Source organism: Echinops telfairi, unplaced genomic scaffold (genome assembly GCF_000313985.2).
Source record: "Echinops telfairi isolate 266 unplaced genomic scaffold, ASM31398v2 ScPeMD7_7458;HRSCAF=8496, whole genome shotgun sequence".
NCBI classification, from domain to species: Eukaryota; Metazoa; Chordata; class Mammalia; order Afrosoricida; family Tenrecidae; genus Echinops; species Echinops telfairi.
Window position 1 is genome coordinate 14,765,714 of NW_022111358.1, and position 17,910 is coordinate 14,783,623.

Sequence of the window (17,910 nt, forward strand, 5' to 3'; positions counted from 1 at the left end):
CCTGTGAATATTCATTTGTATAATGAAGATAATTCAATGCATAAATTCTAGATAAACCTGTCAAAAAAAGTAATGGGAGCATCAATTCTCTGCAGGTACGGGGAGGGGTGGAAAAGAGGGGGAAGGGGAGCTGATAGCAAAGACGACTGCAAAATCCCACTTGAGGGGAATAAGTAACAGAACTGCAGTGGAACGGATACAGTATATGGTGAAAAATGATAAGTAATAACTATTTATAATATAATAAGGGTTCCTGGAGGGCAGGTTGGGGGAGGGAAGGGATAAAGAGCTGATATCAGAGTTCCAGAATAAAATGTTTTGAAAATGATGTCAGTAATTTTACAATTATGCTTGATCTAATTGAATCATGGGTTGTTGTAATATCTGTAAGAGCTCCCAATAAAATGATTTTTTTAAAAACCAACAACACTAAACTAATTCAAATGACTAAGCCCCAGGGCTAGAAGGGAAAGAGAATTCTATCAGGTGTGCAAGTGATTTCTTCAGAGAACAAGAGAAAAGAGGTCTGTTTTGGGGCTTGGAAAGCTATCACTGCCTCAATTTCTAAAGTGTTCATCAAAATTTTAAAAAGCTCTTAGGGAAAGAATTCATGATTGTAAAGTGAGTTCTCAATTTTAAAAAGAGTACATGTGAAAACACAAAAAAGGTCATCTGAAAATAAAATATGGCATCACTTGTTAAATTCAAAAATCTAAATTAAATGCTCATTTTTTGGTAAGGCTTTTATATACTGATTTTCCTGCTTGATTTTGAAAATTTACTTGACTAAATTGTATTGTGGCAAACAGAAAAGGCAAGTTGTGTCCACCTTGTTTAGAAGGAAGGCACAGCCAGATGCTGAAAGAAAGGTTTAAGTGATTCAACACACATGGTGCAATGGGCTACTTGAACTGCTAAACACAAGGCTGGTAGTTAGAAACCGCCAGGCACTCCACAGGAGACAAATGAGGTTTTCTGTTCCCATATGGAAACCTAGGGGCAGTTCTACTCTGTCCTACAAGGTCATTATGAGCTGGGAATGAGTGAGTGAAGCATCTAAGAGGGGGGGAGGTCTGGTGGTGTGCAGTGGTTAAGCATTCAAATGGTAACCAAAAGGTCAGTGGTTCAAATCCACCAGCGGCTCTGGAGAGGGAAGAGCTTCCACAAAGACCAATAACTTTGAAAATGTTATGGGACAATTCTACACTGCCCTGCAGGTTAGCTCAGAGTCTGAATGACCTTGAAGGCATTTGATTTGGTTTAAGCACTTAGAATAGCGTGGGGGCACATAAGCATTCTATATTTTAGAGATTTCTGTACTTACAATTATCTAGCTCTGGGACTATGGTATTGTGATATATGCTATTCTTGAACAGATGGTCCAATTGCTTTAAACATCAAGCTAGTAACATTACTTAGCCAAACCTTTAAGTGCGCCAATTACTTTGTTCAAAACATGTGTTACTAAAGATGGAATAGGAAAACCCTGAAAAATCAAGAAATTAGGAAACCCAGCATGGTGAATCAGCACCTCATTAGAACCCATTAATCGCGAATGTATGGTGATAGTGTTAAAAGGGCTAAAAAGGTCACAAATATATTTAACCCAATACATTCATTAGTCTCAATGTGTTTGAATTGTGGTGCTGGCAAAAAATATCCAAAGTACCATGGACTGCCATAAGAACAAACATCTCTCTTGGAAGTATAGTCAGAATGCTCCTTAGAGGCAAGGATGACTTCCATCTCACATACTTTGAACATGCTATCAGGAGAGACCAGTCCCTGAAAAGGCTATCATGCTTGGTAGAGAGGTAGTGAAAAAGAGGAAGAACTTCAACAAGATGGACTGACACAGTGGCTGCATCAATGGGCTCAAACATAAGAACAACTGGGAGGACGGCAAGGGCTGGGCAGTCAGTCAGTGTTTTCTTCTGTTGTGCCAGGGATGCCGAGTCAGAACGGACTCACTGGCAACTATCATTCATTTGTCAAAAAGGGCTAAAATGCTAGCATAGGGCATACAGAAAAATAAAAAAGATTTTTCAATGCCCAATTCTTCGGTTAGCTAAAAACTACTCACCCTTAACACGAAGGCTTTATCTGAGCAATCCATTGCAATTGTGCTATGCCTACAACACAGCAGAATTCAGAGAGAAATAGAGTTGCTTGGAGTCTGGTAATAAAACCAGCAGTTCTTATATCTAATCAGATGGAATGACCAGTAAATTCTTGGAACCGAGCCCATTTACCAGCTGTATCAGCTGAAAATTGAAATACAGTAAAACTTGTGTTTACGAAAGCATTATTAAGGACTTTTGTTTCACAATTAGTGCTTGGCTTTTCATTTTCCAGATCCTTCCTCCTTGTTTCATCTGAACAGTGAGAACAGTAAGGGAAGTATGTACAAGCCGCTGTATTTCAGATGAAGCTACAACTTTCACCACAGGGCTTTTTAAAAGTTCATTCTGGTTTCTTCAGCTGTTGACTTTTTTTATTTCCACTCCAGATAGATACTTTAACAAGATGATCCTTATGCATACTTGGGTTTCTTGTTAAAATGTATTCGGATTCAGTGTCTCTGGGTGGAAATGAAAATTATCAGCATGGGGGCAAAAACCAGAACAGTTTTAAGCCCCGTTTCATAAATGCTCTGTGTAGTCTTATTTCTGTTACTTTATCTAAGTGATGGAGCCCTGGTTATACATTGTGTCACTAACTGCAAAGTCAGCAGTTTGAAGCCACCAGCAGATCCACAGAAGACAAGGCTTGCTACTCCCATAAAGAGTTATAATCTCAGAAACCCACCCACATGGAGGCAGTTCTACCCTGCCTTACATGGAGTCACTCACTGTAAGTTATAATCAATTGGCTGACACAGTATTTCAGTATCTAAGTGAATCCTGTGTCCTTCATTGGTGGTACTACAGAGTAAATGGCTTGCTAATATTTGAGTGTCATTATGATACCATTAGTACTAACAAGCTCTCGATATGGGTATTTTATAAGGTATATGTGCTTAAAAATCTGATTAACTTCCTATCCCAAGTATTTCATGCAGCACAATTGTCCTCTAAAAGCTCTAAAACCCCACACTCTTCCTTTGGCAACTCACATACTAAATTTGGACTGAACCAGAGAAGATTAGCAAGGAGGACACACAAATCCATATTTTAAAAGAAGCTCTAAAACATCCTCTACCTTCACTAAGTTAATCACCCTTAAAAAAAAAATGCTTACAGCAGTCACTTCACTGAGCCCTTCCTGGAAGCTAGCAGAATGTCAAATAAAAATTGCAGTTGCTGACTTCTAAAGGAAATGAAGAAAAACGCTGAGAATGCAGCATTCCTTTAGGTCATCCAATAACAGGAATATAAGCAATTGCTTCCCGTGGGCTCCACAGATTTCAAAACATTAAAAACACCCTTAACCCTTGTTGATCTATTACCTAAATATGCACATTAATTACTACTAATTTTGTTAAAAACAAGATTAAATAGACGAGACCAACTAGATTTGTTTCTACTCCATGTTAGCCTCAGAATCAACCACTGTCTCTGAGGAGTATGACAGGGTGGAACTTTAAGATCTAACAGTGTCCCCCAATTAATTTTTAACTTTGGACATTCACTTAAGTTGAAAATGATCTAATCAGAAAAGAACCCACAGCTGGACACAAGGACTGTCAAAACTAAGTTACCTTTAATAAACTATCAGCAACTGCTGACTGCAAATCATCTTTTAAAAAAATTTTAATCGTTTTATTAGGGGATCATAGAAGTCTTATCACAATCCATACATACATCAATTGTGTAAAGCACATTTGTACATTCATTGCTCTCATCATTCTCAAAACATTTGCTCTCCACTTAAGCCCTTGGCATCAGGTCCTCATTTTTTCCCCTCCCTCCCCGCTCCCCTCTCCCTCATGAACCCTTGATAATTTATAAATTATTTTGTCGTATCTTGCCCTGTCCGATGTCTCCCTTCACCCACTTTTCTGTTGTCCATCCCCCAGGGAGGAGGTCACATGTAGATCCTTGTAATTGTCAGCTTTATAGAGGTCTAGATAGAGGCATGTACATATGAAAATACATTTATATATGAGGATGGGGAAATAGATCTATGTCCATATATTTATAGGTTTAGTATTAAGGTAGCAGAAGGACACTGGGCCTCCATTCAAGTACTCCCTCAATGCAAGCATACTTTCTTCTATTAAATTGGCAGTCTATGATGCTCACCTTCCCAACACAACCGCTGAAGACAAAGCGGGTGAATAAGGAAAGGTGGAGAAGAAAGCTGATGGTGCCCGGCTATCATCTTTAAAATTTATAACCAAATAATTAGAGGAAACATACATCAATTTTGCCCAAGCTGCAGGGTAGTATAGGGAAGTTCTTAGTCTCCAGGATGATATCCTTTCTTGTATTTCAGTTAGCCAAAACCAAATGCTACCAAATTTATGACTGAACATGGCTTTTGGGGTAGGAACTATCCAAGCGCTCTTTTAAGGAACCAGAAAGGAAACTTACTTTGAGGGTTCAAGAATGCAATAAATTCTTGATATGACTGAACTATTGAATGGTATGATAGGTAGATTATGGGCCTATAAAACCATTTAAATTATATTATAAATACTTTATATGATAGTCCTCCACAAATCATTTCAATCCATTGGAGAGACACCATGAACTTGGGTTTCCTAGTGAAAATACGTAAAACATCAGGTCAGTTTCCTTACTATTAAAGTCGCAAAGTGATGTACAAATGCGCTTTACACAATTGATGTGTGCATGGATTGGGATAACAGTTGTATGAGCCCCTAATAAAATGTAAAAAAATTAAAATAAATAAATAAATAAAGCCGCAAAGTTCCTAAAGAAACTGCATTCTATGATAACTTCCAAATATGCAGATTGTAAAGTAGAAGTCTAGTGTTACATTCATCTCCTCTCCATCATTACAGAACATAAGCATGCATTTTTTTCACCCAAGTCTAACAGACCTGTTAGGAAATTAAACATTACACTATTGTATCTTCCATTTTTTCTATTTGTATCAATTAATCAAAAACATCATCAGCCAACCAAGTGCTACAAGTTACAAGTTCAGATAACTTTCCTTTGCAAGGGAATCACTGGGAATATTTTCCTGTGAACGTGAATGCCACCAATTTCAAGTTCAGCAAAGTGAATAGTACAACTTCTGCGACTGTTTTATGATGCCTCAAAAGCTAACACAGTATTACCATCTGACCCAGCAATTCCAACCCGACGTATAAACCCCAAAAGAAGTGAAAGCAGGTATGCAAATACTTGTACATAAACATACTTAACAGCATTAGCTGAAAAATGGAAACAACCCAAGTGTTCAACAGATGAATAAACAAAATGTGATATATCTATACATACTACTCAGCCAAAAAGGAATGGTGTGATATAACTTGAATGTGGATAAATCTTGAATGCTAAATGAAAGTACCTATACACAAAACATCACACATTGCATGATTGCACATATATGTACTATCCAGAATAGGTAAATACATAGAAAGCAAATTATTATTTGCCAGCAGTTCAGTAACAGGGTTGACCATGGAGGTATCAGATGGGTAAGGAGTTCCCTTTTGGAATGAAGAAAATGTTCTGGAACAAGACAGAGAAGATGGCTGTAAAGCATTGTGAACGGACCAAATGAAACTAAGTAAATTGTTCACTTCAAAATAGTTAATTTTGTTATGTGACTTTTATTTCTTAAAAAAAGCTTTTGGTCCTGATAATCTACAAACTTTTAGGGATTTCATATTGTTAATGCTTAATTCCTGAAGTCTTTTTAGTTTATACAGATACTTAAATACATACATAAAATCAGTAATTTGTAAATGTTTTTCTATTCTTCACATTTCACAAGCCATTTTATTTAAACTGTACATATGCATTTCTTACACCAGTGTTTTCATTAGCACTGGAACCACTCAGTCTGTTAGCAGTTTGAGAGTATGTTACTTTTATTTTAACCAAAGGAGGCTTCAAAAGTTCATGGGGAAAAAAACAATGAAAATTTTCAATGAAGCCCCCTGGTATTATTTTCCTGAGGGATACTGTATGTTAAAAAAGAAACTCTGCCCTTAGATTTGCATAGTTCAACAAAATCATTACAGAATATTGTGGCAAAGGAGGAAAACAGTTGAACTTTTATAAATAAATCATGGGAACCCTGGATTTTATCCCATAACTTTTCATCTTCAAACAATGAGATCTACTAACGTCCACTTTTAGCTAAGCTGAGAGTACATGATTAAGTTTGAGCTTCTCTGTCCACTTTTTTTTTAACCTCTTTTCTCCAATGAATAGCCAGTCAGAGACAAATAAAGGCAACTCTCAACCCAGTTCCCTTTTTCCATCCACCACAGTTCTCAGTTTCCATCTACCACTGTTTCAAGAGATGGAGGTCATCAAAAACTGTAATCCTCAAGACCCCCGACTATGAAGGTTCTTCCTTTGCCTACTCCAGAAATAAACTGGATGGAGAAAATGAGAAGAGAGGGCAAAGTCTGGGGTAACACTGGCTTCAACAATTGAGTAGAGTGTATTGAATAGTTCTTTCCTTTGCCATGGCATATACGTTCAACTCAAATGGTTAAAGAAAGACTTCTCCTCCCAGGACTATTTGAGAAACTGTACTGGATGAGTTGCAATCTATTCAATGGCATAACAAAGGATGATCCTTCTGCTATAAACACAATGCATACTATAATCTGACTTCAAAACTGCCCAGAAAGTAAGTATTAGTTTTATAAACAAGGAAGCTGAAATAACCTAAAAGCCTGATACGATCAAATAGAGACCAAGTGCACATTAAACATCTAGCATTTTCCATTAACAGCACTCTGATGAGTTTAAATTCTTAAAATGAGCAAAGGTGGTTTTAGTGGACCCAGTTCCTTTCGTTTCAGAAATAATCTTTAAATTCTGCTTTACTTCAACACTTAAAATTCTTATTTACTTAATGATTCAAAACAGGAAATACTAATATTAACTGGTAGTTCTGCCTCCAAAGCACACCACACTAGTTTGTCAACCTTTTATCCTCTATGGTTATGCTCCTAAGAATGTCCTACTGCCCCGCCCTCCTCTCCTGAACACAACTGTCTTGTCTATTCAAGTTTTACATTTAAAAAAAAATCATAAAACAGAAGTTTCTTAGTTCACAAGTAACTTCACTTTCTTGTCATCAGCAAAGTCTACAGAAGTTTTGAGTTCAACCCTTTGGACATATACAGATAATCCCAGAAATGAATTAACCTGACCCCAACCACTGTGCATAAATTTAGATAAAGTGGGAATTTGGATAAAGAAATTAATAGCAATTGAAAAGTCAAATGTTAGTCCATTCTTATAAAAACATTGTCCTAAAAAAGACTCCAGCTCTTTGCCATTGCTCTGGTTCTCTGCTGTTACAGCCATGAAGGTTGAGCTGTGCAGTTTCAGCAGGTACAAGATTTACCCCAACATTGGAAGATGCTACGCCAGGACTGATGGAAAGGTTTTCCAATTTCGTATGTAAAATGCGAATTAGCATTCCTTTCCAAGAGGAGCCCTCGACAGGTAAAGTGGACTGTTCTCTACAGAAGGAAGCACAGAAAGTGGTAATCAGAAGAAATTCAAAAGAAAAAAACCCATCGTGCACTTGGCAAAGGGAAAATAACAACTCCAGCTTTAAACTTTGCTTTGGCTTACCTGACACATTGATTTAATGAAGTAGCTTTATCATGGCATCTACAGGGGGGCTTCAGAAAGTTTAAAGCAAAATGGAATGAAAAGATGATAGTATTTTTTCCACAATTTTTTTTGTAGATCCTTCCTATGTAAGCAAATCTAGAAATGGTCTTGTTCAGAAAAAAGGCAAAAAAAAGTTTGCTATGAGCTTATTCTCTACCTATGCAAGAACATTTAAGTCAGTACTACCTAAAAGATTATTAACAAAGGTTTTCCCTATGGGTATTCTATTAGATATGATTCGTATATCTGATCAAGAACACTATTTAATAATGTTATCCTAGGGACCCAGTTCAAACTCAAGATGGGCTGCTAACCAAAAAGTAGGTACCGCCTCGAGGAAAAGGTGAGAAAATCTGCTTCCTATAAGGTCACTATGACTCAGAATTGACTCCATGGTAGTGGGTTTGGTTTCTGGCGTTAAGTCTATTTCAGAGATTTGGGTGGGGAAAAGGGTTAAGTGCTCATCTAATTGCCAAAAGGGTGGTACCTCCAGCCAACCTAGAGTTTGGAAGACAGGCTTGCCAGTTTGTTTCCCAGACATGACATTTTTGAAAACCCAACGGAGCCATTCAACTTTGCACACATGGGGCTCAATGAGCAGGAACTGACTCAATTAACATTACCACCACGCCTATTTTACACAGAAGAGTAAGCAAGAGATTATCCTTAACCTGTGTTAATCAATATGGTGGCAATGAGCTATATGTGGCATTAACCATTTGCTATGTGGCTTCAAATGGTGTGCTGCATTTTAAAGGTTAAAGGAATTAAAATTTATCTACAAATTGTTAACACAATGGAATACTTAAGTAATGTTTAAAATAACATGGATTATGTGAAACTGCTTTTCCATCTGCAAATGTTTTAAAACCTAAATACCAAAGCTCAAACCCACCTACTTATACAGGATTTCCAAGACTAAAGTTTTAGAGGAGCAGGCAGCTTTATCTTTCCCCTGTAGGGTGGCTGATGGTTTTGAACTGACCTTGCGATTAGCAGCCCAAGGCCTAATCCACAGAGCCACCAGAGTACCTAACTACGTACCTAGTATTTCTGATGAAAATAGGATCTGATGTGTGATGTGCTGCACTAAGGACATTTTAAAGTACTGCTACAAGGGCTCCAGTTCCTAGTAAATAGGTTTATCACAGACAAAACATTTAAGTATGTCTTTGCTCACTCAGCAGATGGCTGCATACACGTTCTCACAGTAAAACACTGTCTTCACTTCGTTAAGCTACCTTCAGAAGAAAAGGCCCCATAAAAATTTTCTTTTCCAGGGTCAGTTAAAAAGCTGGAAGGTCAGCTCAGAAAGTTATGGCCACTGTTTTTTGTGACTCTAAAGGAGTAATCTTGGTAAGAGTTTCTCAAAAGTTATAGGACAATCATGGGGCTTATTAAGTTGTTTTGAAAAAATATTAATAATATATATATTTTTAAAAGCTGTCTTAGGGAAACTGAAAACTACAATGGTGAGAAAAAAGCCACAATGTACCTGCTCAATCTGCAAGGGAAACAAGGGCTTATCCTATGAGAATCGCTTTGGGAAACTTTACCCTACCCACCCCTATGGGCCAGAGCTAGCCCCTTCACACTTCTTTTCACACATTTCAAAGGAATGTGAAATGTTTCTGAAGGTGTAAACCAAAGCACACAATTCTTTAGGGAAGGGGTAGAGACAGAAACACCACCTTCAGAAGTTTATAGCCCTAGAATGGAAAACGTCAAAAGAGTGAACAGTTCACATCTTGATATTTTTGTTTAATAATGGTTTCTATGGTTTTGTAGCAGTGCTCTTTTGATGTACACTCCGAAATATAAAATACACTGCAGATTTTGAAATTTTAGAGGGAAAAACCATATATAAAATATCCCAAATTTCATCCTGATTATGCTGAAATGCTAATCCTGGGAGTATATGAAATTAAAGTATATTAAAATGATTCACCAATTTACTTTTAGCATGGCTTATAATTAAATATGATTTTTCTTGGGCAGCTGTGGTCTAAATAACCCCAAATGCTTGCTCTACCTACTATACCACATCACTCATCACATGTTGAACAAGTAAAGGGAAGTCTACGCAATGGGCCAAAGTCAACAGAAAAAAGCACACAAGGATACTACATAACTTCTCCTCTTAAAGCCAATTACTCTACTTCCTTGAACTATCTGGGTCAGATGATCCAGGTTCAAATCCCATTCTGACCCGGTGATACCTTGGGCGCTACTTACTTACTGAGGCTCAATTTCTTCAATTGTTTAAGAACGTGAGGATTAAGTAAAGATCTGCAAGTACTCAGCTACATCCATAGCTGACATTAGGCTCTAAAGAAAAGAAACCTGTTGCTTCCTCTCCCCACTGACCAGTCATTTGTTTTCCATCATGTCTCCTTGACAGAAGCATATAAAACTTAAGTTTTTGAATGAGTGCTTTAATTTTAGCTAACAAAATTACTAGGTGTACAAACGTGGTGGTGAGATAAACTTTCAATCTTACAAACCACATCACTATGGTCTATAACTGTGCAGTCTAATACACTAGTAGATACCCACATACTGCATTTACATTTAATTTTTTTTTTTACATTTAATTTTTAAAAGTAAAAACTCAGTACCTCCCTCAGTCACACAAATCACATTTCCCATGTCCAATATCCACATGCAACTAACGATAAGTCTATCGTTGCAGAAACTCCTACTGAATAGTGACACAAACGGAGCCAAAGTCACATCACGAGAACACAAACAGATAAAAGTTATTAATTTCATTAGACACTAAAATGAAAACGACTGTGATTCTAAACACATAGTTTCATGCCTTAAATTATTTCCTAATCACAGTAAAGCACAATCGTAAGAATTAACCACACCCTTCAAACTAAGTAAACAGACCCATTGGGAAAATTCTGAAAAAATATGACAAAACTTAAGCTTCTACACTATATTCAGGGTAGGCAGTAGTATACTTCCAAACAGCATGCATCTTCCAGGTAGTACAGCTAAGCACATAGCATATACCAGTAATACATAAGCAAAACCACAAGCAAGAACCTTTACCATGCAACTCACATTCAAAACTTGCATGCATGACTCAAGAGAAAGCAGTTTATTTACAGACCCTCTGCAACCCAGGAACACAATAGAGAATGTCAAATGGCATAAACAATAATGTGCCAAGAATTGATAATTTTACATAATACGATATATTTAGCCCACTGCCACTGAACCGTTTTGACTCATAATGATCCCATAGGTCAGCGGTTCTCAACCTGAGGGTAGCAACCCCTTTGGAGGTCGAACAACCTTTCACAGGGGTCACTCAATTCATAACAGTAGCAAAATTACAGTTATGAAGTAGCAACGAAAATAATTTTATGGTGGGGGGGGGGTCACCACAACATGAGGAACTTATTAAAGAGTCAAGGCATTAGGAAAGTTGAGAACCACTGCTATAGGTCATAAAACCGTTCCACAGGGCTTCTGAAACTGTAAATCTTTATGAAAATAGACAGCTTCATCTTTCTCCCTTAAAGCAGACAGAGGCTTGAACTGCCAACCTTGTGGTCAGCATGTGCACTTAAACCACTGTGACACCAAGGCTCCAAGTTTGTATATAGATAGCCTAGTATTCCTTCAGAACCTGCCACTCTGTCAAATGCCTTACTCAAATAAGCACTTAATGTAGGCTCCTTTCAGCCTAAACATCCTTAAAAACAACAAAAATACTGCATCACTTAGAATCTTAACATTCACTTGATGTAGTTCCAAGCCTTGATGACAAGATACTTAAGTTAGTCAATGTAGTTAAAGCCTATAAAAATAAATACATTTACAGTCCACCTTTTAAAGTCCCAACAAATGAAAACTTTATACTCAAGTTCCTCGTTTCTTATTCCCAGTTTCTATCATAAGTATTTCAGACATTTTTGTCTGAAGCTTTGAAGCAAACTGGCAGAAACTCAGAGGTTAAAGACCTACAATGATCAATTAAAATAATCCATTTTAGCTTTTTAAAGGGGATAAAATGAAAAATCAGGAGATATATGAAGAAGTTTCACTGAGTTTTTGGAAAATTCCATTATCTTTTCATTCAGTTTCCTCCTCCCCAATTTTTTTGAAGCCCCTGCATATTATCCTGGAAGGAGTTGATGAATTGATGCTTTCTGTAATTAATCATTATCAGGTGGAACACAGAATCACACTAGCTAAGTTTCTCGCTCCAAAAAATGGAGAGCTGATTTTTTTTTCATGAGTATTTGCAAAGCTGCCTTATATTCAAAACTACACATTATTTGAGTAAGAAATGACTTCACTCAAGATACTTCAAACCATTTCGAATCCAGCCTGTACTAATTACATCTTTAATATGTAACAAGACTGGATTCTATTTTATGTGATCATGTAACAATTCGTGTCTTCTCTCTAATAAAAGTAAAAAGCTACTGTTCAAACCACCAACGGACAAATAAGATTTACTAATGGACCATGTGTTCCTCAAAAGGTCAAAATCAACTCACTGGCAACTGGTATGCCTCAGTTACCTAAGCTAAGCAGCCAGCTGTAACTGCTTGTGTATGGTTTACAAACATTTGTCTACTCAAGATTACATTTCGGTCTCACTTTAGAGTAGAGAAGACCCAGTGTTTCACCAGCACACCTAAAGCCTGTACGATTCTATTCCTCCATATTCATTTATCACCCGACTTAACTGGGGTGACCAGAGCAACTGGGTTGAGAGTGAAAAATAACTTCTCCATGTTAATTTTATAACGTTACATTTTAAAATCTTTTGTCAAAGACTGGTTTTATTGCCAGGGTGAAGTCCTTTAGTTGTTTGTTTGTTTTGGGGGGACATAAGACTACAAATGACTGAAGGAAATACACTATTGAACTAGTTTTACAAGCAAAGATTTATTCTTTGATACAGTAAGCCTTAAAAGAAAAGCATTTCTTGTTGGTGCAAGCCAAAGTGGGAATAGCTGTAATGAAATATGAAGATGTTACTCATGGCCTGAATATCACATCTTTTCATCAACAAGAACCCTTCATAAGGGGATAATGCTTTAATGAAAATAATCCAATGCAGTACAAATTAGTGTTATGTTTATATCACTGGATATTCTATTATTTCTGAAACCAGCTCTTCAGAAGATTGAATTGAGGCAGACAGCTTTTAAAGTGGGTAATTTGGTTAGTATGAATGAATGCTTTCAATCTAGGTGAAAACCAGGTAAGATTGGTAAAGCTGAAAAATCAAGAGTTGGGAGAGGTTTAATTCAGTCAAGTCCTCCAATGATCACCTGCCTAGCCAGACCATGGCATGTTGCCAGATAAGACAACAGTACGCTGACTCCAATTTAAGATATGGTACGGGTACTAGGACCTACTAAAAGGAAGCCAATTACACATCAAATAACCCTGGATATTTCAAAGCAGGTGTGCTCTATCCCTAGGGTTCTCTTTGAATTCCAAGCAATCCTGAAGGAGATACTCCCACCAAGCATACAATTTGCTAGACTCCAGGAGACCTGCAAAACACGTAACCTCTGAATACCTCCTTTCCAACTCCTAGAATCAAAGGCCCTAAGAGCCACATCATCCCTAGCGAAATCAAGAAAGACAAAAAGGCTAATTCCCCCAGGGACCTTGACCCCACGCACCCTGAGACTGACACCGCCCTGAGAAAAGACATTCCCTCATTCCATACTCCTCCAGTGACCTTCCGTGCCTACAGCCTCCGGGAAGGCGAGCGACAACGCCGCCGTCCCCCCACCCTGGGGGAAGGAAGGTGCCTTTCCCAGTTGAGAGCCGCAGAGGGAGGAAGGAAAAAGGTTGCTCCTCCCCAACCCACCCGCCCCACAACTCCAGGGTGCAAACACGAAGGGGGAGAGGGAGGAGATGACAGCCCTGTAATGGCCCAGGGGGTGAGAGAATCCTTGCTCCAGGAGAAAAAAAAAACATCGACAGAACCTCCCCCCACTCAGCTACCCAAATGAATGAAGTGAATAAAACGGGGAGGGGGATTAGTACGCGTAGTTCGAGCCATCCAGGAAGCAAGGTGGAGAGTCACGGAGAACCAGGCCTAAGCTAGCCTCGCCGGTCTTTGCACTCTGACTCGTCCTTTCCCATTCAAACCCCACATAATTTTTTTTTACCGCGTTAAGCTTTCCCAGATAGCGCCCCCCCCGCACTTCCATCTACCTCACGCACCGACATCGCCCCCGCCCCCACCCCGCGACACCGCTCTTTCTGCTTGGGCCTACACTCCAGCTTCGTCCTTCCTTCCCACTGGCCCGTCCACACCCTCACCAGCCCGAACCCCGCCGCACCTGGAGATGCTCCTGAAAGCGAATTGGCAGAATCTGGGCCATGGCGCTGTCGGGGGGAAGGTCTCCTCCTGTCACTGGGGCTGCGGGGCAGCGGCTGCCCGGGCTCTCCGAGGGAGAGGAGGAGAAGGGGGAGGGGGAAGGCTGGGCTCAGCAGGCTACTCTCCGGGGACGCAGGAAACTGGCAGGCGGACGAACGAGCTCGGGCCGGGGGCGGAGGCTCCAGGGGCCGGGAGAGCCGCAATGGCGGAACCGGGCGCAGCGCAGACTCCGGAAACGGCTGAGCCCTGCGGAGGGATCCGCGCGATAGAACTCCGCCCAGGTCGTCGCACGCCCTCCGCCTTATGTACCCCTCCACGGAGGGCCGCGGGACTGCGGGGCGCAGGAATTTGGGGCGCAATGCGCTGAGAGCCTAGATCACTCCTGAGACGTTGGTGCTAATGTCAGAACCGGAGGGACTACTTTTTTAGACTCATCACTTTACCCAGCCTCTTGCTAGTCCCTACCCCCTCTTTTTTTTTTTCAATTTGCCACATCATGCGACTAGGGGCGACCTACGTCATTTCCGTAGGTGGTTCAAGCCCCGCCCCCGTACTTCCGGGTGCACGTGATGCTGGTAGGGAAGGGTCGGCTGCTTGCTGCCGGAATGGAGAGCGAGTTCGGGGGAAATGCGGAGGGAGTCTCCTGGGAATGCGGTGGTGGCTGGGCCACCTTGAGGAATGGAGGATTCTGCTCCCGTCCCAGTGGTCCTGGTCAACCAAAACTGGGGCCCTTAGGAAGACAAGGCGTGGGTAGCTAGGCTCAGCCTCCCGCCCTCTCCGTGACTCAGGAAAACTGCCTCCCTGCAGCGCGCTCCCTTGGCAGCTCGCTAGGGCCCTCCCTCCTCCCCCGCCCAGTTTCAGGCCGTGGGTGGGTTCTTACCGCCCCGGGAGCGGGGCCGCGACCCGGGCTTTAAATCCACCCTGCCCTTAGCACACGCTCTCCTGCGATGGGAGAACCTGCCGCGCGAACCAAACGCCAACCAGCATCCTCCTCGGGTGTACCTCAAATAATGCCTCAAAGGACACCGAAGGCCATTTCTGAGGTCCCTCGAGCTGGCCTTGTGATCGCTCTCCTTCAGGTTTCTGCGGACATTTTGGAGGACATCGACCCGCCTAGTTTAGTAATCAGTTTGTGTAGCGTTTGAACATCACAGATGAGCCGAGAGGTCGGATCAAAATTGTAGCAAGGAGATTTTTTTAGCGAGTAAATAACTTCTGCATCTCAAAGATTTAGATGGTTCACTGAAGGATGCTTGGGAGGTTCTTCCTTGGTACAAGCAAGGAGGGAAGGGATGAACTGTAGGCATATGTTTATTTCAGCGGGATCACTTCAGCAGTGCCCGTAGGTTAACAGTATTGGGGAATATAAACGCCTCAAAGCTGAAGCATCGTGTCTTCCAACAGTATTAAGATATCGACAGCATTCATTATCAGTTCATAATAACCTCAGTACTTTACTGCTAAAATATAAGCTTTAACAATGCTCTATAATGGAAGCAAAACAATAAGTCTAAAGATTTAGTTCTGTGGCTTTCATTTTTGTAAGAAAATTTTCCCCCAGAACTATTTGAGGAAAAACTCAAGTACACAGCAATTATTTCCAGTGCTCTTTTGAGCTAAACATAAAACTCTATAAAATACCTTGATTGTTAGCAGTTTTACCTAGTGAGAAAAGTTTTCTTAATCATTTTAGCTGCTTTTCCCCAGCATGCAACTTCTGAGGATGAAAGAAGAATCTTTGACAGATAAAGGCGATCAGAGCATTCTGCAAAGAAGCAGCCTAGCCTCTGTTACAAGAGGAAATATTGATGCTTGCCAAAATTTTGTTTTCCTAAACCAAATACTTAAAAATATTCTGTATTCTGCAGCATTAAAAAGGGCCTTTCTACAATGAACCTTTTTTTTTTTAGTTGGAAGTACATTTAAGGTTTTTGTTTGGTTTTTTGGTTATGATTTTTCTTTTTTTACATATATATTTTAATCGTTTTATTAGGGGCTCATAGAAGTCATATCATAATCCATACATATATCAATTGTGTAAAGCACATTTGTACATTCATTGCCCTCATCATTCTCAAAACATTTGCTTTCCACTTAAGCCCCTGAAATCAGGTCCTCATTTTTTCTCTTCCCTCCCTGATTCCCCCTCCCTCATGAGCCCTTGATAGTTTATAAATTATTGTTTTGTCATATCTTGCCCTGTCCGACGTCTCCCTTCACCCACTTTGCTGTTGTCCGTCCCCCAGGGAGGAGGTCACATGTAGATCCTTGTAATCGGTTCCCCCTTTCCACCCCACTCTCCCTCTTTGCTCCCAGTATCGCCACTCACACCACTGGTCCTGAAGGGATCATCCGCCCTGGATTCCCTGTGTTTCCAGTTCCTATCTGTACCAGTGTACATCCTCTAGTCTAGCCAGACTTGCAAGGTAGAATTCGGATCATGATAGTGGGGGGCAGAGAAAGCATTTAGGAACTAGAGGAAAGTTGTATTTTGCATCACTGCTACATCGCACCCTGACTGGCTCCCCCCGAGACCCCTCTGCAAGGGGATCTCCAGTGTTCTACAAATGGGCTTTGGGTCTCCACTCTGCACTGCCCCCCTCATTTGTTATGGTAAGATTTTTTGTTCTGATGATGCCTGATACCTTATCCCTACGACACCTTGTGATCACACAGGCGGGTGTGCTTCTTCCATGTGGGCTTTGTTGCTTTCTAAAATGAATCTTAATAGCTGCTTCAAATCCTTTCTGAAAGGCTCTTACTAGTAGTATTGAATTATTAAATTGTATGATATGTGAAATATATGCCAATAAAGCTTTAACATTAAAAAACCCTTTCTCGAATAAGACAAATTCTCAGATTTAAGGGATTTACTGTTTTATTACAGTCAAATGCACTAACAGAAGTTACATTTCTGTTGCAGAACCTTGAATACAAGAGCTACCTCTATGTTATAAATCGGTTACCAAAAGTCTCCTTTGTTAATGACTGCCTTGTATTTTCATGCAGACCCTGTAATTTTAAGACTATTTAGAATCCCCAAAGCTGTTGTTTTTATCTTGGATAATTGGTACCTGATATAGCAACCCAAAATGTGCTTCGCTTCCGTTAAAGTGACTGCTGTGTCATCATAAACAGAAACTAATGAATGTGTCCTTTTCAGAGGTAATTGGGGAAGCAAAAAAGGGAGTACAGTATTCCCACTCAAAATGAACATTAAAAAGAGTAAGTCAAAATTTGTGCAAGAGTAAAATAAGTACGGATGGTAAACAAAACAAAACAAAACCTATGCCATTTAAAGATCAATAGAATATAGGGTGGGGTAATAAAGTAATAAGAGATGCTTCTTAGGCTGTTCTGTCTAATGGTACAGAGGCAGAAAAAAGGTTGACAATTCCAACTTTTGAAGCCCCAAAGGCAGAGACATGGTTAGCAGTTACCTGAGCAATTTCATACCAGCAAGGTGTTGTTTTCAGGCACTAGCTTAGAGAATAACAGACCAGCAAACAAGCTCTCCTCCCCAGAAAACACAAGCTCCCCCATCCACCCACTCTGACATGGTCCTTTAATAAAACGATTGCTCTGTTCTGACACACATGACAAAAAGGGCTACTTTTGTATCCTAGAGGGACTTCAATCATGTTTCATTGGGGGACCCATCTTGCATTTGGGGAACAAAATGAAGTCTGAAGGTGCAAGATTAGCACTGTAGGGTGGAAGGATTTCCCCCCAAAACTCTCATAGGACAGCCCTTGC

General features: G+C 40.1%; 1 protein-coding gene across 4 annotated transcripts in view; it reads right to left on the reverse strand.

The window, feature by feature from the left end:
- CLTC (clathrin heavy chain) overlaps positions 1-14,372 on the reverse strand; it is a 63,935-nt gene extending 49,563 nt beyond the window's left edge. For all 4 annotated transcript variants that reach the window (XM_004707010.3, XM_045299853.1, XM_045299854.1 and 1 more), the window contains exon 1: positions 14,117-14,372. In XM_004707010.3, coding sequence (XP_004707067.1) covers positions 14,117-14,158 — 42 coding nt within the window. In that variant the 5' untranslated portion in view covers positions 14,159-14,372. The remainder of the gene's footprint in view (positions 1-14,116) is intronic.
- Between the last annotated feature and the right edge of the window lie 3,538 nt (positions 14,373-17,910).